This window comes from Temnothorax americanus, unplaced genomic scaffold (assembly GCF_048541705.1).
Source record: "Temnothorax americanus isolate GAGA-0224 unplaced genomic scaffold, ASM4854170v1 Scaffold29, whole genome shotgun sequence".
Classification (NCBI taxonomy): Eukaryota; Metazoa; Arthropoda; class Insecta; order Hymenoptera; family Formicidae; genus Temnothorax; species Temnothorax americanus.
This window is the reverse complement of record NW_027509432.1, coordinates 1987527-2010522: the sequence shown is the minus strand read 5'-3', so window position 1 is coordinate 2010522 and position 22996 is coordinate 1987527. Positions and strand designations below refer to the sequence as shown.

Below are 22996 nucleotides of genomic sequence, written 5' to 3'. Positions count from 1 at the left end.
GCGCGCTTTAAAAATCTATTGGACGTCAAACTTTTCGTGCAAACGCTCGTCTCTTCTATTCTCTGTAATCTCTGTTACAAGATTTAAAAACTATTACATACACAATACATATATGTACGTATATTAGTTTCTCTCAAGAATCAATTATTGAAATCATGAGATAAAATTCAGATTGTATTTCAAGACAATATCTTTATCCTTAATGAATCACGAATGCAAATACGATATATCAAATATTAAATTGACTCTGAAGATCTATTTATTAAACCATATTAGGTATATCTTGAAATTTTAGCTAAATTCTTTAGTATATAGATACGCGATTATAAATATGAGCATAAACCTTGAACTAAGCATTGAACTTCCTCGTAATTATTGACAAGCTCGTTGACCGATTCGGCGATAAAGGTTTCTCGCTGCATTAAGCGAGGAGGACACGAGCAGAAAGCTGCGCCGTACACGGCGCAGAATCAATTTGGCATGTACCTCAACGTCGAAATTGCATTATGGCCGATCGTAATTTCGCAAGCAGGGCACAGGTGTGGGCTCCGCAGGAATATCGATGACGAGATAGCGAGGTACCGGGCATACAACAAAGGGACTGGCGAAAATGAAGTTTACGTTCACCGCAGTGCGAAGTATGAGAGGACAATTCGTCATTTGCGCGCGAGAGAGAACGTTTCATTCTTTTTCATTTCTTTTTTTTCCGATGACGCTAAATGCAAAATACTTTAACTAAAATTCAATAATATATAGAGTCATTTCCATTATTGAAATTTCGAACTTCAGCAACGGATTACTTACAGATTTATAGCTGATTTTTTAAAAAACTTTGTTAAAACATTAATATATTGTTGAAGTTGTAATAAAAATATGAATAAAGCTCCTACAAATAATAATAGCCCTTATAAATTCATATGGATTTTCAGTTTTCAAATTTTATTTTTTGAAATAATAAAATATAACAATAATAATAAATAATACGCGGTGTAGTACTTCACCTATATGATTATCTATGTCGTAAAAATTATTTAATTACAATAGTTGCACAACAACTCAAGTTTGATGTAAATAAAATTTCCGATTGCCAAATTTTTAATCCTAACCGATTGCGTACGTATAGCGCACGTCTGAAGACAAAAGAGGATACGATGCAACCCTCCGAAAATTCTATCCAACGCGCGCAACCCCTTCGTCGATGTCACCGTTTTCCTACGGTTTACGGCCACCTGCCAAGGTATATTTCCACATCATAAGACCACCATAAAAACCGCGAAAATCAGAACGGCTGGCGACGACCGATAAGTCGCCATAATGGAGCTAAATCGAAAAGTGCATCGGCTCGTGAAACGGTGCGCCATCCGGACCAACCTTCGCGTTGCCCCCCATGAAAAAGCTTCTGCGCAAGGACGAGCTTCAGCAGCTATAAAAGCCCGCACGAAACTCGTCCGCTTTCCAGTCACGTTTAGAACGGCCTTTCAAGTGACAAAAAAGAAAAGAAAAATTTTTGAGGAAAGCTACTTAAATTACGCTTATCGAGCCGACGAAAAAAAAAGAGAGAGAGAGACGTGAAATTGTTTAGAATTTGAAAAAAAAATTTATATTTCAAGTAAATAGATTGAAAAATATAAACGTCTCAAATAACACTTCTGAATAACGGGGACCTATCTATCTAATTTACATTTCACTTTTCTTTTCTTTCAGACAGTTTATATTGCAGATTTAATTGACAAACTGTTTAAAAATTTCATTTTATATTTTGCGTCCATAATTTGCATTAATAATATTGTCTATCTGAATCGTTATCAATGGAATTATAGAGAATTAAAAAATTACTATGCGCAAACTTTCGTCAAAGATATATTTCGAATTTCTCTAAATTCTTCGTGAATACAGTGACCCTCAGTGTATTCGATTTCTTTTCACTCTATATCGAGATCAATGATCAAGGATGAGATTTGACAATCTAATGAACAGTCGCATGATCACCGTCACAGTGGTCTATCTCAGCATCTTCCTGGATAATGTCCTGTTGACGGTAGTCGGTAATTATGGCCAAATCGAGAGAAAAAGGGAGAGGACAAATCACGGGCTAAACAATTTGCTGTTACGGAAATGTTTCAGTGCCGATTATCCCCGATTATCTGTGCACGCTCGACGCGAATACGACCGCGAGCGCCGAAGAGGACGAAAACGGTCGAGTGGGATTACTGCTGAGCTCGAAGGCTCTGGTCCAATTAATTTTGAATCCCGCCGTGGGCACCCTCACTGGCACTCTGGGCTACGCTAGACCTCTGTTCCTGGGAAATCTCAGCCTCTTGTTGGCTGCTTTCCGTAAGTTATGGACGATACTTTTACATCCGCGCTTTTCCAATAAACAGAACTCCACGTTCATCCGTAACAATTCGAGTCTCATCTCACGATCTCGATCGCGAAGAGAATTGCTTTACAAATATAATGGAATAAAAACGGATATCGGGGGGTTAAATATTGCTAAAAGTTGAATTCAAAGAATCTTTCAATTAGTTTTTGTTTGCGTAAATTTAATTTCGCTTTTATGAAACTGCCGTTTGTTAATTTAACTCTTGACGTTAAAGGCTTCAAGTAAGCGAAGACGCGTATCTGCAAACTCGAGTTTTCATTGTTATATCGCAGTGTTCGCCTTCGGACAAACGTACGAGATACTGTTCTTGGCTCGGAGCGTTCAAGGTATAGCATCAGCGTGTATAGCAGTTTCCGGCATGTCGCTAGTCGCCTCTCAATACTCCGAGGAAGACGAAAGATCCAAAATCATGGGTTTCGTTCTCGGCAGTATCGCCCTAGGCGTTCTCCTGGGCTATCCGATCGGTTCCGTGCTTTACGATCTCGAAGGAAAAATGGCGCCATTTCTATTAGTGTCCAGCCTCATCGTTATAGTAATTTGTAATTAATCCTTTAAAATTGTAATTGTAGAAAACATATTTCTTATTTGCATATGAAAATAAAATATTGAAACGCGTTATTTTCGTAGGTCTGCAAATTTTGACATTAGATGTTCAGACAAACGCCGAGGTACGTATGTTCACTATTTTAAGACATTAATAAAACTTAATATTATATTTATAAAGTACAATGGAGAAATGCGTAAAGTTTATAACTCGAAATATGTTATATACGATTATAAATATATCCGAAGCTCTCAAGGAACTGTCTCTCGAAAAGTAACTTTAGAGTTTACAATTTTGTCATTTTTCAATAAGTTTTAACCGTCAATAATATTGCAATAATTATATTATTCCAAAGACTTGAAATAATAACAAATTAATTTCTCATACTATGTGAAAGCAGCATGCAATTTTATATTTATTAAAACCAAATTGTTTAATTAAATTTTACTGTTTCATACATATATCAGTCAAGCGAGCAGCAAACTACTTGGGTGCATTTATTGTCTAATCCACATATCCTCATTATCTCTGGTGCAATTTGGTGTTCGACGTCACCAATGGCGATATTAGAGCCTTGTCTACCGATTTGGCTTCGAACTCACATAAAACCTAAGGTATGTGACGGAAAATCCTTATTTCAAAGTAGAAAAATATCAACGGCAAGTTTCGTCAACAAGCTTTGATCTATTGTAACTAATGCAATTTCATAAATTTATTATCTGTATTATAACCGTGCATTATCACGATTGACGACAATATATAAAGAGATCAGAATTCCATTAGATTATAGTTAACGTTAATCAACGTTGATGAAACTAAGCATGAGAAGTTCGAAATCTTAGAAATCTAATTTATCGTTTATAAATAACGATCGATCCTAATGAAGCTGCAAATTCTGCTTCATATTCCGTAAAAAATACGGAAGAGCACTGCTTCTTTTGATTAACATCCCTTGCAGAAATGGCAACTGGGCACGGTATTTATACCGGACAGCGTGGGCTACTTAATCGGGACCAACTTCTTCGGCGTGATAGCGTATCGTTACGGGCGCAGCAAAGTGGCGATCCTGGCTATGCTCGTGGTCGGCGTTAGCGCCATTCTAATCCCGTCGGCGAACACAATGTCGCAGTTGACATTCCCGCATCTGGGAATGGGTCTGGGCATCGGCGTCGCGGATGCAGCCCTGGTGCCGTTGCTGGCCAGCTTGGTAGACCGAAATGGCAACTACGGACCCGTTTATTCGATCCAACAAGTGGCTGTCAGTTTAGCCTACTTCTTAGGTAAAATCGACCGGAAAGTTAAGAGACCGATTCTATAAATAGAATTGAAGGAAATAATTTTAGAAAGTATACAAAGGTATAAAGTAAGAGCCAGGTCCGCCCTTGGCGAACGCTGCTCCCGATTGCGATTGGAATAATTTACAGTTAAAAAAAAATGGAATGTTACAGAAGATATATCGTTTTTTTTTTTTTTTTTAAGGGCCTATCACGGGCGGCGAAATGGTAAAAGCCATTGGATTTCCGTGGGTCATGCGAGTCGTGGGTATCGTGAACATGGCGTACTGTCCATTGTTGATATACCTCACGTTGGAACGGAGAAAGTTGTTGACGAAGAAAGAAGAAAAGAAGGACTACGACACGTTTCAAGAATCCATCGCTCCCTACGAAAGATTTCACGATTCCGACGAAGATCTTTGACAGTAAATAAGATTCATTTAGCAATAATCACAAACTGAACATCACGCGTTAATTAACCCTGGAAAACTTTGTAATTTTCTATTTATGCTAGCACTTTTTTCTTTCTATTTCGAGAGATACATTTTTATCGAGACATATTATATCTCCTAATTATCATAATTTTCGCAAGCCATTGTCTCCATTTTAGACAATTGCGCAACGTTAAATATCGTTAAACCCACTTTTGGGGACCTCGAAATAGTGTCTAATGACATTGTGTCCTCAATTAAGTGCGCTATGCAGAACCAGATCTTCGTCGTAATTGGTAACCCAAGTGAATTATTGGCCGAACAATTTCCCCCGAGGCTATCATCCGTGGCACGACGACATTTCTCGGATCGGAGAGCAGCTAGGAATTCGTTGAATTCGCGAAAGCGGTACCCGCCGGGACAGAGGACAAGAAACGCGCGCTTCTAATAGCGGAAAATGACGACGATCGGCTAGCCGATGTAGTTCTGAAAGCTTATTAATGCACTCAATCTACAGCGAAATTCGTTTACGTTACATTAATGGTCCCGTCGTGTGCAAGCATTTACTCGTAATTGGCTTACGCCGTGCCGTACACAATGTATTCGATCAATTCTCACTCGCGTGTGTCTCACGATTAGTTTGCGTGCAAAATCGAATGCTACGAGCTAGGAATCGAATGCTACGAGAGCTTCAAAAACGCGGACAAGAGCTAAAAATAAATATAATAACTCTTCGAAATGAAGATACATTTTATTTAAAATGCAAAATTAAATTTTATTTAATTTTACGAAATTTGTATATTCTTGTCGCATTTGGATCTTCCGTTTAAGTTATAGCACTGTCGTAATATAAATTGAGGAGATTGTCGGCATTTTGTTTAACGATCCATATATTAACGTTTTGATCGTATTATTCCCCGAACAGCCTAATGATTTCGGCCTGTCCGATCAAACGACGTAAATATTGATCGTAAGAAAATTCAAGCGCATATTAGATAAAACCCGGCTATTTTCCTTCGTGGAAGTCGGAGGCGTAACGTAAACAGGGTGGTGCCGTTGATGTTCGAAGGATTTGTGAACGAGGCGCAGGGCGCGAGAGGAAGCGAAATGGGGCGTGACTTTGCACCCCGGGGTTTATTCGGTGAACAACGCCGATCGTCATTAGCAAGGGTGTTAGACTAATCGCGTTGCCGCCGCCGTCGCGAAAGAAGCCGAGTGCAGTCCAACGAACGACATGCGTGCATAGCTTTTTAAAAACGAAGTGTCCCCTCGGGAAAACTATGTATATCAATTTAACAACAATGCTGAATTATTAATAAAATGCAGAACCAACGTCGTTAATTAATCAAACGATGTTGAGTTTCCGCTACGGAATTGTGTACCGTTATATCTAGCGTTGCCTTATACGAATCTGTATCGTATACCTGTGTTTTCATGTCACCCTTTATTCTATATTCTGCAAGAGTGTACTAATTTTAGTCGTGAAATCGATAATAAATGCATTTTCTTCCTTCTACTGTAACAAATGACTTTATATACATATATGTAAAAATAGCATCAAGCAAAAATTGAAAAAATCATTATTTTATTGCATTATAACATTTAATTGTACGTAAATTGTGTATTTTTTATATTCGTTTGTGTATCTTATTTTATTCGAGATCATTCTTTTCACCATTTCGCATAGGCATACGTCTTTAATTAGCCGAAAAGGTCAATTCTGTTCGGTACGCCGTATAATGAGTCAATAATTAAGGTTCGTTAAATTATATCCTATAAATAGGAAATCGATATGCGTGTGGGGTCCGCGCGACTTTAATTCCGCACGAAATAAAGCGCGCTGTGCAAAGTTCGTCGCATAAAAAACTCTCGACCGCGTCGTTAGCAGTGAGGTAGGTAAAGAGAGTCGTAATAAAACGCAAACGACGACGACGACGACGGCGGGGAGGAGAAGTCAACGACTGAATGGACGAAAGAACGTCAAGCATAATATTTAATGGAGGAGCGTGATGATGTGGTCCAGTGATTTTCGACCGCCCCCGAACGGCAAAACGTTGATGGCCTCGTTTGGTGACGTAAAGCCTTGGAGTAACGACAAGATAACGTGATAAGGGGTAAATACATGGCATATATCGAGCAATAACGATCGCAGCATCCAGGCAAGAGATGGAGATGACGAGGAAACGAGATCTCCTTCTATAAGCTTTTTAATCGTGCGCATATCTCGCCGGACGATTACAAAATAATTTATCCTTTGTGCAAAATTTTCCATTTGCTGTGTGATTACACGTTGTCTTTTTCATAAATACAAAATTCGTGTTTATCCATTTCATGTGATTTATAGAAGTTATATACTGCGTAATATTAAAGATGTCTCTCTCTCTCTCTCTCTCTCTCTCTCTCTCTCTCTCTCTCTCTCTCTCTCTCTCTCTCTCTCTCTCTCTCTCTCTCTCTCACGAGAGATTTTTGCGCGTTTCTCTCGAAATATTCTTCGCACGTGTCGCGCGTTTGACCTTTACAAACGATATCTTTATTATTCTTTTCTTCGGCGAAGAAGCCTTTTCAACTTTAAACATCCGCACTTCTCTCTCGCGCGTTGCTCCAATTCCGGCCGCCGATTTCCATCTTTATATTCCGTGATGCGGCAGAGATTAGTGGCGCGACGTTAAATGAAAGATCGCGAAGTAAAGCCCGGCCGTGACAAAACGTGCCAGCCCTCGTCGTCGACCCTGAGCGGAATTTAATGCCAGTCCGTCTTCCCCTCTCGCCCAATTCCTGACCTCGTCATCGCTAGCGAATCATTCAACACCTCTCAAATCTCGATGACCCACCTCGTAAATTTTTTTTTCTTCCCCCGCTATCGCCTATCCTCCCGTCTCCCGTCCCGTTATCCCATTTTCAAAACCATAACCCTGGCCGAAATCCAACGGGACGAGACCTCGTCCCCGGCGATATCGGGGTGTCCCTGGCAATCTGTCCACCTACATCGCCTGATGTGCCGCACATATTTTATCGCGTGCGGCTCCGCAAAGCTCGATTGGCCAATACGCGCGAATCGAAGACCCCGCGGGATCCCAAATCCTCCGAATCCTCCGCCATATTTCAACATTATTGGAAAAGAGATCGAGAAAAGGCTGGAAACAGTGTGCACATTATTTACCCGTCAAAACAATTGAATCGTATCCGCAAAAACGTTATAATAAAAAACATTATTTGACAAGAAAATATTAAAAATCCTATCGCCCACACATCACCCCACACCACCTTCATAAACCTTTCTCCGTGATAAATCCTATATGCGCTCTTTATGGTTTTATTCACATCTTTCTCAATTTAAAAAGGGTATTTTCACCGCGGTATTAACATCTGAAGCCCGACTTTCATATTACGAAGCATAGTCGCGCAACAAATACAAGTAACATGTTTCGTTTTGGTATTTGCAGTTATGCAAAATAGCTCTATACAACTTTGTAACTAATAATAAGACCTCGTAAGCTCTCGTAAAGGAACGCCTTGCTAAACGCGCGACTTATTTCCGTGACGCGGCAGGGAAGACAGCTCAATCCCGCTACATTAATCTCGCACCGGAATTAGAATCGAAGTTAAAACCGAACTGCAGACAAACTGTAGAGCAGATAATGAAAAGAGGAAAAGAAAAACACAAGTAAGGAAACAGAGCCGTGACAGCTTGACTAAATGACCTCGGCGTTTCGTCTATTATTCACGGGGGCACCCCGCTTTAAATCGGGACAGTTAATTGTCGATTGACTGTCCTAAAAAAGATCTCCGAGAAATGGGAATCCAGAAATGCGCGTAATTTAATTTCTCATCCATATAACAGAAGTATGCAAACACATTGATTTCGGCGGCGAGATTACGTCACAGATAGAAATTCGTAAAATACTAATATCCTCGTTCAATCAATATATTTTCAAAAATAAGCAAGCAAATAATATTTCAGATGGAAAGAATACAAATTTTAACTAAGTAGATAATCATATTAGTAATAATAACAAGAGAACCAGACGTGTATTATAGGTATTAGTTCAGCTGCATAATCTTCAAATATTCAAGACAACTTCAAGGAAGAATATATGTTTTCACACTCATGTGTTAACATTGTACAAAGAAGAATCTCAAGAACAAGACACTATGCGGCATCTAAATATACCGAGTATTCGAAAAACGTATGCTTTCTCGTAATTGGCAATTATCTGACGTAGATAAGCACGATCGATAATGCCTTGGCTAAAGTTTGATAGAGACTTAACTGATGCAGAATTAACTGCATGTAACATTCAAAATGTATTAATATTTGACGTTGAAACTTTAATGATTTTGGCAAATTAAGCGTCTCATTTAGACTCGCCTTCGATGGAAAGTTAATTTAAAGTTCGATTATCGAAGTAAAATATTTTGAAAATTAAAATTTGCTAATCTCAATTCAAACTGAAAAGAAAAAGCAACGATTGAAATTTAGTGAATCTAGAAGAGAATCTGCGGCACACCGTATATATGGACATGGACGTAATCCGATTTTCGCGTGATGGACGCACGTCAAAGCTATGTATACGCACGTATACGTATGTTGCATAACAAACCGTGGAGCGCTAACACGAAACGCTTGCCAATTAGCATTGATAAGAGTTTACATATAATACCAAATGGTTATATGGCATCGATCCGAAAAGGACGCTCGTGATGTCATAATGAATGCTCGTTAGCCGATATAAATCTTGTTTACAAAAGAACATACCAGTGCTGCTTACTTCGCTGGCAGCACTTGAAAAATTAATTGAAACTCAAAACAAAAAAAGAACCATAATTTGCGAGATTACTTTTAAATGTCAAGCTGTGTTTAAGTAGAGCTTACAAGTTACGGATACTCCATCTTCCTGCTCCGATATTTTCTATGAAGTTGAAAACTAATGTCCATTATAAGTGAGATCATATAAAAAGGCAGGAAAACTGATAAGATTGTTCCTCGTTATGCACCGCTACGGAATCCCTCTTTTGCTCCCTTTCTCTTCCTCTCTGCGCATTCCAATCATCCCAATTATTACATCGAATATCAAAGGCCACGCACGTGGAAAAGAGTAATCTCATTTATTTTAACGCCCCGATATTAATGATAGATACATCGCGTAACAACTTTCGCAACAATATTGCCTGAATTTCATGAAAATTTCATAAGTGGGATACCCAGCGAGCGCTTAAGGGTTGAAATTCAACGCCGTAACGCCGCGCCGCGGCGCCGCGCGCCCGCACATTGGCGCGTTAATAACGACGCACACGCCCGATAGTTAAATTTCCCGAAACGCATTAGACATAGGTGTTCGATTAACGATTCCGCGCTCGTTAGCTACCGCAAAACGCGCTTTCGCGGGAGAGCGAAGCGAAACGCGGCGCGGCGCGGGTCGATCGATCGAGCGCGCGCGGCATCATCGTCGGATATCGACGCACGCCGGCCCGCGCTCGTGAAATTTCAAAGCCGAAAATCTCGCGGACAGCAGAGGATGCTGCCTGCCTGCCTGCCTGCCTGCCTGCCCGTTCTACCCGCCTGCCTGCCTGCCTGATGCCTCTGATGCCTGCGTCCGGGATACTCTCTCTCCGCCGCCGGCCGCTATCGATCTTTCCCGGAGCACGGCGAGAGCGCGCACGAGAGAGAAGACGTCTCCTCGGTATCCCTGCCGCACGTGCGCACACACGTATACGTATATGGAGAGTACGTACACACGTACATGGACCAACACGCGCAACTCTGCCCATACCAGTCGGAAGATAAGCATTTGCGAGCCCTGCGCACACGCGCACATCGTACGCGCGGCTATACCTTACTCACGGAGATGATAAGCGTCCGTGAGCCTCGTCACGAATACAGACGCGAGAAACTGATACCTATTCGAATGGTACTCACGACCACGAGCCCACGAGGACGATAAGCGTCCGTCGGGCTCACGTGTAGTACCAAGGAGAGATACGCAAATACACAGACGTACATACGTAACTCGGTACGCGCGTTTGATGCGGAGATAGTAATACCCTAAGACGGTATTAGCGCGCGTAACGGAGACGCGCGCGGAGCGGAGCGGAGAAGCCGTGGGAGGCTCGGGCGCGTAACCAGCCGAGCTCCACTCTCCGCGCCGCTCTCCTCGAACACCCTCGTCCGCCTGACCCGAGAGGGAGACTTCAGTAAGCTCGGAGCTTTCAACCGGTCCGTAGCCGTTCGCCATCGAACGTCGTCGCCGACCGTCGCCGTCGCGTCCCGACGCGAATCGTCGTGCAGCGACCGTCCTGGATCCTGGAATATTCTCCGCTCGCGATAAATTCCCCCACGAACACGAATCTCTCGAAACTCGGAACGGAAATCGAGAGGCGTCCCGAGCGGGGAAGCTGCGAAGGGTTCTCCCAGCGAGTTGATCTCTGAAATATGACACCGGCAGGACGGGGTGGTCTTTCGAGAGATAGTCCTTTGCAGACGAGTGACGGCCTGTCGAATAACTTCAAGATTCTTTCAAGATCAGTTCATTACTAGACGGTTGTTGGATCAGCAACGCAAAGGTTTAACGCTGTCGGCGGAGAAAGGATGAGGACGAGAAAGAGGAGCTCGCGAGGACGTGCCGGTCGATGCGGTTTCGAGTTCGCGATCGCGTGTCCACGGGCTGCGCGCTCGCCGCGTTGATCCTGCCCCCGTGAGATTGGAGCGATCCTCGATAAATAACTCTCACGGGGAAGGGAGCGACTTTTCTATTTGAGGCCGACGACGTGAGGGGACGATCGAAGCCGCGTGCGGAGGAGGCGATGATCTCGCTTCCGGAAGCGGCTGAAGATCCTCCCATTTAGAGCTCACGTCGATCGCGCGTGATCGCGAAGATCCTGCCGCCTAAATTGCTCGTCGACGCTTGCGATATCGCGTGCTCCAAAATAAATTTTAATATGAAAAAGAAATGAAAAATTATATATAATCAGTATAAGAAATAACGCGATAAGGCTGGAAGATTAGAAAAACCGCGGTTGAGCCCAACGTTGGGAGAGGCGAAGCCTTTCGTATCCGATTATTATCAATCTTGCGACGGAAAAGGCACGCCGAATGATGCAGCCTCGCAGATACGGAGGCTGGAAAACACGCCGTGACGGATATATCGAACGGCGACGAACTTGAACGTGAAAAAAAAAAAAAACACGCGAGTTACACGAGATGCGTATGAGTGGTCGCGCTTTTCGGCGAGCAATCGGTTCCGTCCAGTCGATCGCGATTGTAACGCTTTCGAAGGGTACCATCGTGTTCGACGCACGCCGGGTCAAAAACGGAACGCAGTAGACCGAATGTATCCTTGACATGCTTGAATTAAAGAAATAAGAATATCGACGCGACGAACGGAAGGAGGGCATGTTTTCCGAGTGGGAATCGTGGGTGGAATAGAAATAAAATGCAACTTTTGTGTACATTCGTGCGTCCGACGACGCTCGCGTTGACGGGAAATGGTGACGAGACGTCTAGGAACGTTGTGATCTGTTTGAAATGACGTGTGTTCGACGTGGTGGCTGTCGACGAAGGACTCGATTGTGCACGAAGGCGAGCGCTCACGTGCGGCAAGAAATCGCGAATGACATTTTGCAGGAGTGATGGCTATTTCGGACCGGACACGCGGGTGTGCTGCATTTATAAGACATTCTTCGCGAATGGTTTACTGCAGGTGAGCGATGCAGGTGTCTATGTTTATACTAGCGTATCTTTAAGTATTCAGGTATTATAAGCAAATAAGCGATCAAACTCGAGCACCGAGATTGTGTCATCGTCGAGAAAGTCTCTAGTCGCTAATTCTCAAACGTTTGGAGAGATTCCTTGCATAAATAATTAATAGCACGTTCCATTTTTGATCATTAATATGCAAATTCTATAATTACATAATCTAGAGAATACAGATATACTTTAGATCTTTTAGAAAACTGAATTAAAAAATGTTAAAAATTGACAGTTCTTTTTCGAATACTTGCTCTAAATATGATCATAGCTTGTACCAACAAATTTGAATGATTAAATTGAAAGAGAAAATGGAATGTATTATACGTAATGGAATATATTATATAATACACAAGCATTGGGAAAAATAAAGCGTAGCTCAGTCTTCATAAAAATTTTTATTCGTGAGAACATCGTCATACTTTAATAGTTCTCGAGCTCTACACTGCAAATCCAAGTGTGAGACTTTTATCAAATTAAATTCTAGTAAAAAAAAATGCTAATTATTATATTAAATTTTACTAAAATATAATTATATAAATGCGTAGATAAAAGAAATATATTTTTGTCTTTCAAAGAACTAAATTAAAAGATATAGTAAATTTATATTGCGCTCAAATATTTTAATTTATTTGCAATTAAAATTAAGCGCATCACAATGGCGTCTCGTGGTAAAAATAATTGCGATGCTCCGTGATACACTTCAATATAATAGAGAATTTACAAAAATGTTCATTGCGAGAATTTGCATCCACTCATGTCGCCATGACATTCCAATTATCCGCAGTCTCGATTCCAATTTAGCGGATAAAATGTCACGAGTTGTAAAAGCGGGAGACGCGCGCGGGGAGGATAATCATCGACAGGAAACGTATTAACAAGAGACTTAATGCGAAGCGGTTATTCTCGTTGAGAATTGCAGACGCCGGCGGCGGCTGGTCGGCCTTCTTCGTGAATATTGAATTGCGTAATTTCATAATTCAGTGATTAGACGTGGATTTCCCTGGTGGGTCGTTGCCTTCGACCCTCCGCGGAGGGAGGAAAGCAAAAAGAGACGAAAACGCGTAAGAGGAAGAACTAACTGGGAAAGAAAGAAAGATCCCGTCGAGTACGAATTGCACGACTCATATCGGTAAAATATATAAATCATGGGCTCGTGCCCGATTCCGACATTCGTAGATAACATTTCGAGGATTCAGACGAAGTGGTGAAATTTTAAAGCATATCCCAAGTTACATGAGATCTTGTCAGATTATTCCAAGAATGACAACTGAGAAATCGTATAAATTATGTCAGCGTCATATTAACCGAGGTAAAAAATGGAGAATTTAATTTTACATATTGCTATACATATTTATATACATATTTATATATTGAAAATTGATACAAATTATCAAAAAACATTCATCTGTAAATAAAACGACTATTGCAACAATAATTCTGGCGTATTTTTATTTGCGCGTTCGACGTATATACTAATGAGAATCGTTTGTTTCATTTATTTAAGTTAATGCAATTAATGTTCTTTCAAATAAATTGTTTCTGCAAGCTGATAAAGTATAAAGAAGAGGCAAAAAATAGTATCTCGATATTATACTATAGCAGTAGAGTATAGAATAAAATTATCAGAACGAATAAAATTATTTCGCGTCACGAAAAAAAACCACAAATTTTTTTCAGATTCGTATTTCCGGGACTTGCGAAGACGTGCGTAAACACCGGGAAACGAAAGAGCGACGAGATATGAAGCTTCCTCTTATTCGCACGGCTCTCGTCGCATAACTGAACGTTCCTATTGCGCTCGATGCACGTTACATTAAGCTCAAGGTGATATGGAAGCAGAAGACGAAGTGGATGATGAGTTGTCGGAAGCCGTCGACACGGAAGTAATTAAACAGTTTGCATTAATGCTTTTGTCGTTATAACCGTACGGTTGCGATGTAACAAGTGTCCTTAAACAACAAATTAAAGACACTTTGCGAATAGTACCTGGATATTGACACCCTGAAAATAGTCGAAAACCGACATATAAAAAGAAATAAGAATTTTTAAACATCGCTTTTAGTACTTTAGATCAAAATAGTCTAAAAATTTAAACCAATATTGCTATTTATTCATGATTCTCTTCTCCCTATAGTAAGAAATTAGATAAATTTCTTACTGTAAAAAAATACTGATATATTTAAAAAGAATTTACAATGTTTTCTAAAAGTTACGTGCGTGGAAATAATAATAACATTCCAATAATTTAAGAAGATTAATTAACATTAATCGACAAAACATATATGTTTTAAAAATTGTTCTTTCAGAAAAGTGTATTATCAAAGTCTGGGTTCTGTTCATGATACAATATAGTTAGTCGGTATTCAATTTGCTACGGTATACTTCCCTTTTCAATCTTTTAAAATAACATAGTATGAATCAGAGATAGCGAAACAAAAGGTAAGTTGTAGCGAGCGAGATAGATACTTTCGATTTGCGATACCATTCGTAGGCGAATCATAACAACAACGTCGAGAACTTCGAGACAATGAAGATCTCTACGAAGCCGGTGTCCGAGATGACGCCGGAGAAGGACGACTGTCCTTTACTACGCTCGTCCAATCCCGAACACGTGGAAAATGTCGGTCCCGCCGACGACAGTCCCGAAAAGTTGAAAACGTCCGTGCGACCAAAATCAAAAGTACCCCTAAGTACAAGTATAAAGACTGATGTGAAAGAGATTGAGATCGCCAGGCTGTGTAGAAGCAAGAAAGTCACCTGCCAGGACATTATACACGAATATGACGAGGACGACAACCTCACCATAGATAGAGTTGGAAGGTAATTGATTTTAATCTGATGTTACCTAATGGTAATATTGTCGAATTAACTATTTCTAAATCTTTCTAAAAACTTAACGTTAAAAATGTCGGCGTTAAATTGCTATATGACAATATATTGGACACAAATATTTATCTTATTTTCTCAAATCGTTTAGACATTTAGATATTATTGTTCATAAAATTTGTGACAATTTTTGTATGTGTAATTACTAAATCCTTATGACAAAGATACTTGGAGGCGCATCCTGCTCTGGCCGAAATGTGGCTGCGGGAGAAAGCGAGTCTCCAGCTTCGACAAAAATTGCAGAGCACGTGTATGTTACAAAAAATAACACCGAGCGCACCAAGCGCGCCCAGCAGGCAGCAGGAGGAGAATCTTCTCAACCAGAGCAAACGCAACAGCGTCACATCCGATCTCTTTCAGACCTGGTTGGCCTCGAGTTCACCCGCAAAGCGCAGCAGGAGTCCCAACAGGTAAGCAATTGTAACAACGAAATAACGTTGTCACATCTGAATGTTGTGTAATCAAATCGTTCCGTGTCACACATTAAGATATAAAACATTAAGATATAAACATAATAAAATAAAATATGACAAATTAAATAATATATATAAATATCGTATACAACGCGTTCTCTCTATATTTTTAGAGAATAATAAATCTCTTAAAATCTTTTCGGAAAACTCAATCCGGACTTGCTTCGTACTTAGACAGCACAAGTATTAAATCTTCCAGAACTTACAGCACGCTGATGGATCGTCGCGAGAAGCTCGGTAGACTGGACGAGAGCGATCTGTTTATGGAGCTGATAAGGGACGTGGCGAACGAACTGGACATCAACGTCCTCTGCCACAAGATCCTGGTGAACGTCGGCCTACTCACTCATGCCGATCGCGGCAGCCTGTTCCTGGCGAAAGGACCCTTGGAGGATCGATACCTGGTGGCGAAGCTGTTCGACGTCACTCAGGATACCGAGCTCGAGGAAGCCATTCAACGGGCTAAGAACGAGGAGATTAAAATACCGTTCGGAGTCGGTATCGCCGGTTACGTGGCGCAAACCAAGGAAATTATCAACATCAAGGACGCTTATAAGGTCTCAGCTTTTTTGGGGTATTCAATCGAGATATGATTCACTGAGTATTGAACCTTCCTTTCAATCTCACAATAATAACCATAACGCCGTAGCTCGATGAATTAGAAAAATTTTAACTAACTTCCCGAGTAATCGTCTAAGAGCTAATTAATGATGAGCTTTGTATCTTTGTCGGCAAGATTAAAACAGATATTTCTGTTCACATTCATTAGGATCCGAGATTCAACAGCGCCATTGACATGCGAACCGGATACAAGACGACATTGATTCTGTCGATGCCGATCTGCAATTACGAGGGCGACGTCATCGGGGTCGCCCAGATCATCAACAAGACGAACGGCAGCAACGAATTTACGAACAGGGACGTCGAGGTGTTTCAAAGGTAGAAGACATATATTCCCGAAAATTTATAACTTCGCGTAATCGCGCGTAATAACCGGGTGTCGGACGGTTATACATACGTTAGGGTATACCGTTACTATTAACTGATTGCATAATGGCGCAAGGCCAGTTACAAGACTATGTAATTGCCATGTACACGCAATTATAATCGGCGCCGTGCGCGATCGATACGTTTATTAATACGATCGCGCGTCTAATTTTACGACGGCATCGATTATGTCGCAGATACCTCACATTCTGCGGCATCGGCATACAGAACGCGCAGTTGTTCGAGCTGTCCGTGCAGGAATACCGGCGCAATCAGATACTCCTCAATCTGGCGCGGAACATATTCGAGGAGCAGAACAATCTCGAGTGTCTCGTCACGAAAATCATGACCGAGGCGAAGGAGCTGCTCAAGTGCGAGAGATGCGCCGTTTACCTGCTAGATTTGGACTGCGGCGAGGCAGTAAGTGTGCTTCCTTTCCGCGAGAAATTTAAATTTTTCCACGACTTATTACTTACATAAATGTCAAGATTATATACAACGAAGTCGCGAAACATATAGAGCGATTTTGTTATAACTATAGCTATAAGGCGAACCAATGTTTAATTAACTAAATATAATATTCGATTAATTAAACGCCCCGTATGGCGTTTTAAAAGCACAATAAAAGATGCTAAGTCTCATTCCAGGGGCATCTCGAGAAAATTGTCGAGCGGCCCGGGAGGTCGGTGCAAGAGAGCAGAAAGCCGTTGTCGAGAAGAGAGGTGAGTGGCACCGCCACGTGTTACTCGAATTTGTATGTCTGATGATCTTTTTCTCTTTCCTGGCGGCTCAGAGCAATAACATCGACATGGAGGACATTATTCAACAGCATGTAAGTGATCCCGATTAAACCGAGTATATGTATACATAAATATACATATAAGGAAATGCAATTTTTCAGCCCTCCCGACAAACGTCGTACAATCCCTTCGTCGTTTCTTCGCTTAACTTCTGTGACGTTGATCAACGCGCACGCATATTAAATCTTTTCGATAGTTCAAAATTTTCTTAAAGAAGCTCAAAATCTTTAATTCTGATTTTCAAACAATGTTCACATAATTTATTTTTTTCAGGCAGCGAACGAAAGTAGCAAATTTACCATGGCATTCGAAATGGAAAACGAAACGCAAGAGGCCCGGGTCTATCGGCCAAGCAATAACAACCTGTCGAGTACCCTGGGTCAGATCGCAAGGTACGTCGCCGCGACGGGTCAAATTCTCAACATTGGCGACGTAGCCACGTGGCTGAAGAAAGATGTAATGGAGAACGAAAAGGAACCCATCAGAAGTATCCTATGCATGCCGATCGTCAACGGGCAGAGAATCGTCATCGGAGTTGCTCAATTGATCAACAAGGTTTGAACTGATAAAAATTTTTTATTTAACTTATAAGCAATAATCCGTAATAGTCCGCAATAATCCTGAATAATCTATTATTAATCTGTTATTGATAGTTCGTATTTGCATTTAGATATACTTTGCATTTAATCTTTAATAATCCGTTAATCTGCATGTGTTGTATTATATCGATATACGTGTATCATACAATTTTTATGCTATTGACTTTTTATGCTATACGTTGCTTGAGAATAGATCACAGAGTGTCAAGCAACGATATTGTATTGTAATAAAATTCGTCATATAACAACACAAAATAATAATTTAACGAATATTAGTACTGGCGTTATAATAAGGGGTACTTTTTTTATCAGCAATTGCTAGATAAAATTATTAAGAGTGATAAGTCTTTATTAATAATAATAAAAATTATTTACAGGACAACGGCACATCCTTCACCGACTCGGACGTGTCGATATTCGAGGCGTTCGCTATTTTCTGCGGCCTCGGTATTCACAACACGCAAATGTACGAATCTGCGTGCAAGCTGATGGCGAAGCAGAAGGTGGCCCTCGAGTGCCTGAGTTATCACGCGACCGCCAACAACGAGGACGCCCTGCGGCTCGTCTCCGATCCCATACCGTCCGCGGAAACGTACAACCTCTACAGCTTCACGTTCATCGACTTCGATCTCACCGATGAAGACACGTGTCGCGCCACCATCAGGATGTTCAAGCAGTGCGATCTCATACAGAAGTTCCACATACCGTACGACGTCCTATGTAGGTGGATCCTCAGTGTGAAGAAGAATTACAGGTGAATATTTCTATCTCTTTTCATTAATTTTGTTTCACGATGGCTTTGAACGCGCAATCTTAAACGGAGTTACATTCGGAAATTATTCCTGACAGGCCAGTAAAGTACCACAATTGGCGGCACGCGCTGAACGTCGCGCAAACGATGTTCGCGATGCTGAAGACCGGCAAGATGGAACAATTCATGACCGATCTGGAGATTCTCGGACTTCTGGTAGCCTGTCTTTGTCACGATCTGGACCATCGCGGCACCAACAACGCGTTCCAGACGAAAACCGAATCACCACTGGCGATCCTCTACTCGACCAGCACTATGGAACATCATCATTTCGATCAATGCGTCATGATCCTGAATTCTGACAGCAACAACATATTTCAGAATTTATCAATGGAGGACTATAGACGTGTGATGAAAGTCGTGGAGAGCGCCATTCTGTCGACCGACCTGGCGATGTATTTCAAGAAGAGGAATCGCTTCATGCAAGTGATCGACGAGGGCGAGTTTGATTGGCAGAGCGAGGAGAAGAAAGAATGTAATTCCTTAGCTTTTATTCGATTATTTTTTTCAAATATCATGGCACAAACGACTAATTAATTTTGTCCGTTTTTCGCAGTGCTATGCGGCATGATGATGACAGCGTGCGACGTGAGCGCAATAGCGAAGCCCTGGGAGGTGCAGCATCGCGTGGCGAAGTTGGTGGCCGACGAGTTCTTCGATCAAGGCGACCTGGAACGCCTCCAGCTCAACCAACAGCCGGTGGCGATGATGGACCGCGAGAGGCGGGACGAATTACCGCAGATGCAGGTCGGCTTCATCGACGTGATCTGCCTGCCCCTCTACAAAGTCTTGTCGGAAACGTTCCCGTGGATACTGCCGCTCTACGAGGGCACCACGGAGAACCGAAAACACTGGCAGGATTTGGCGGAAAAGGTCGAAATGGGACTAACGTGGATCGACCGCGACACGATCGAGGAACCGGTAGAGGAGTTCGTTTCTTACGAGCCTAAGGACATCGAGTTCACGGTCACGACCCTGAACTGCGCACACGCCGACAAGAAGGAACAAATGCCGGACAGGTCGTCGCTCGGCAGGTTCGCCTCCTTGAGAAAGGGCGGACGTACGTTGAGCAAAGGGGTCCGACATCGCATCAGCAGGTCTCTTTACACCAGGAGCAGCTCGGAGGACGCAGGCAAGTCGAAGACGTTGCTCCCGGAGAGAAAGAATCGCAACAAGCTGTGCCTGCTCATTTGACGGCTAACTTCGACGACGCTCGAGAGCATCCCCGAATGATGGCCAACTGGATGGCGATACTTGGAAATGAGTATTTAAATACACGTCGCAGCTTCCAGGTCGCGGAAGATGAAACCTTTAACGTGGAGATTGCCTGGAAGCTGAAGTTTGACAGATCTGTGAACGAGCTGTAATTGAAAAAGAGCTTTAGAGTGAACTTAGAAGAGTCGCTCTCAGAGGAATAACAATTGTCTACCTCGGTAACTAAGTCAGACTATTCTCGAAGAGTAAAATGATACCAAATGGATCGTTTCGAGGAAGTTTTCAAGCTGCTTTCAGTTGCAGCGAAATACTTATGGGAAATGAATCCTTTGGGAGAGCTCTTAAAAAAGAAAAATATTGATATTTGGAGAAATGATCACTATATATGATCTTTTTAATCAAGAATGATCATATTTGATCAGATTTAATATCAATCAACGAAGAAGACAGAAAAAGACGAAGCAATGAGAAGAAATGACGATAAATTTAGCAATTTGTAAAAACTAAATATTCGTGCAAATTGCACACGAGTAAAAGAATAATTTTCAATACAAAAGAGTAAAATAAAATAAAATGTGAATAATTTACACTTCAGCGAAAAACTGATTTAATTGTCGAAAGCGTCATTACAATACTCTATCATTGCTCATTTCACGCGTTTAATAAAATAAAGAGAATTAAGAATCTCGATATTATTTAACCGAATTAGACACGAATTCGAGTCAAAGTATTTAAAGTTTGACGTCATGTAAAAACTTACAATTATTAGTACGAGTGAGAAAATTATAGAACCAAATAAACGCATATTTATATAATTCCTGGAAGACATTCCCGGAATGGAAAATACGCTCAAGGAGGATATTCTATTGATTTCGGCGCATATTCCACTCTCTCCATTGCCAGACGTAGAAAACGACGAATCAAAATACCGCAGTGATTAACGAAATGGCGAATCTTCGTAAGGCAAAGACGATAAACTACGTGGCCCGAGAAGAAAAAGATCGGAAAGTATCCGAGGTGATCTCACCACGAGACATACATCGGCGCGTCGGATCCCGAAAAAACTGTTGCCCGTAGGTTTTAAGGCGATAAATACGTAGACAACGGTATTGCGTAAAATACGTATGCTTAGTCGATGGCTAGGTAGCTAGAGAACTTGACGGTCGGTCGTTGCACCTCACAACGACATTGCTCATAATCGCAATCCCGTAGAACGCGAGGAAGCGTGCTGTTATGTGTGAATGTGTCGGGCGTCGTCAGATCGAGGACGATGATGATGATGACGATGATGATGATGATGATGATAATGACGATGAATTCAATTTTGACAATCTTTTTGTATCACATCTCGATGATATTCTAGGCTATACAGTTCGGCGTACGAAGGGATCGGTGACGATGACGCTTACAGATCGAAGACGTGCGAATCGGACTCGCGGACACGCTGCTCCACGATATGGCGGTTTAAGTAAAAAACGAGCGCATTTTAATTGTTTTATCATCTCTCAGATTTTCCCTCAGAGCGATCTCCGCGATAACAGAGAGAGAGAGAGAGAGCGAGAGAGAGAGAGAGATGCAATCAATACAGTTAAGACAAAAAAAACGTGCTCTCAAGTGAATTTCTTTATTTTAATTAAACCCTTAAAATATATTCTGAGTAAAATAAATACATAAGTATAAAATATTTTATTAGGTTCTATAAATAAAGACGTGTAAGTAAATATATTTAAAAAATATGTTAAATCTTTTAAAAATTTGGAATTTTATGAGACGAAAGAATTACGAAAGTAAGTAAATTTAATGCGTTTTAAATTGTGTAAATAAAAGATTCAATCGCGACTTTAAATTTTGTAAGTAAAAATTTTCGAAACAGAGCGCATTTTCAATTTCGTATATGAATAAATAAAAAAATTATGTATTCGTATACGAAAAAAGATTTTTCTTTCAATTCGAAGCTGATTTGGGGAGTCGCTAATTACGATCGTACAAATTTAGGAATATATTTATCCTTCGATCTCATTGCGTACCTACGTATGCAAGATATTTATGTGTACATAAATTGGTTACATAGCGAGCGGTACATTCATGTCGTATCAATGTCTTATAAACGGAGTCAATGATAGGATTAAATCGTGCGCGCGCGCACGCAACGTAACCTGTGACGCAAGCATGATCGCGAGTCCACCGATTATTTCTGTGGAGTTCGAGTTTTGTCGAATCATTGAACCCTTCGAGGAGATCGGCGAGTTACACATAAATTACGTTGTTCACGGCAAAATCCATTTGCGTTTCCGTTGTTATCGTAATTGCGCACGTATTCCGGATCGAGCGACTCCGATCTCTGAGCGATCAGAGCCCGCGGTAATTTAACACCTCTCTTTTTTTGCGTTTGATTGACGTCGATCGAACCGCGATCGGACGCCGCGTAAATCAGTCAAGTCAGAGTGCCCTCGTTACTTTCCGTAAAACTTCCCAAGCGCATTATGTTTTCCGAGTGTGAGTTGTCTGAGAGTTGAGCAACACGAGAGTGAGACTGGTTTCTAGTCTTTTGATATAGCTGCGAATCAACATGCCTATCAGAAAGAATTGTTGCACATGATTAAATAAAATCTGGATGTGCTCAAACAGCCACGCGAATGTGGATTATTTGAAATACCCCGAGAACACGATAGATCGCCTTTTATTTAGACTTCTTATCTTATTGTTAGTCAAAGTATTATTCGAAAGTCGTTACACGCTATCTTAATCCTCTGCGGTTCAAATTGTTTCTCAATCGAATGAAAATCAAATGTTTCAATTTAATCTAATTAATGTATTTAATAGGAATATCAGAGAATTTTCATTTT

At 41.2% G+C, this 22996-nt stretch overlaps 3 protein-coding genes across 11 annotated transcripts in view; 2 read left to right on the top strand and 1 right to left on the bottom strand.

Moving 5' to 3' along the window:
• Gprk2 (G protein-coupled receptor kinase 2) overlaps window positions 1–22996 on the bottom strand; it is a 77863-nt gene that overhangs the window by 52544 nt on the left and 2323 nt on the right. The gene's annotated exons all lie outside the window — the stretch shown is intronic.
• LOC143899812 (synaptic vesicular amine transporter) lies at window positions 1469–6172 on the top strand. The gene is made up of 8 exons (XM_077410470.1): window positions 1469–1609; window positions 1705–2045; window positions 2125–2334; window positions 2656–2922; window positions 3011–3051; window positions 3395–3541; window positions 3886–4207; window positions 4407–6172. Exons 2-8 carry the CDS (start codon window positions 1952–1954, stop codon window positions 4622–4624), a joined length of 1299 nt encoding a protein of 432 aa, XP_077266596.1. The 5' UTR covers window positions 1469–1609; window positions 1705–1951; the 3' UTR covers window positions 4625–6172.
• Pde6 (phosphodiesterase 6) lies at window positions 10802–22777 on the top strand. 9 transcript variants are annotated; one of them, XM_077410420.1, is made up of 14 exons: window positions 10802–11193; window positions 11987–12329; window positions 14057–14262; window positions 14871–15199; window positions 15430–15675; window positions 15938–16295; window positions 16508–16677; window positions 16923–17145; window positions 17373–17448; window positions 17511–17557; window positions 17799–18080; window positions 18502–18878; window positions 18974–19410; window positions 19492–22777. In XM_077410420.1, the coding sequence occupies exons 3-14, from the start codon at window positions 14209–14211 to the stop codon at window positions 20127–20129; spliced, it is 3237 nt and encodes a 1078-aa protein (XP_077266546.1). In that variant the 5' UTR covers window positions 10802–11193; window positions 11987–12329; window positions 14057–14208; the 3' UTR covers window positions 20130–22777. The 9 variants fall into 9 exon arrangements, with proteins under 9 accessions (XP_077266546.1, XP_077266548.1, XP_077266553.1 ...); XM_077410422.1 differs by adding an exon at window positions 13556–13688 and having other exon boundaries at window positions 10802–12329; XM_077410427.1 differs by having other exon boundaries at window positions 10802–12329; window positions 15947–16295; window positions 17373–17447; window positions 17519–17557.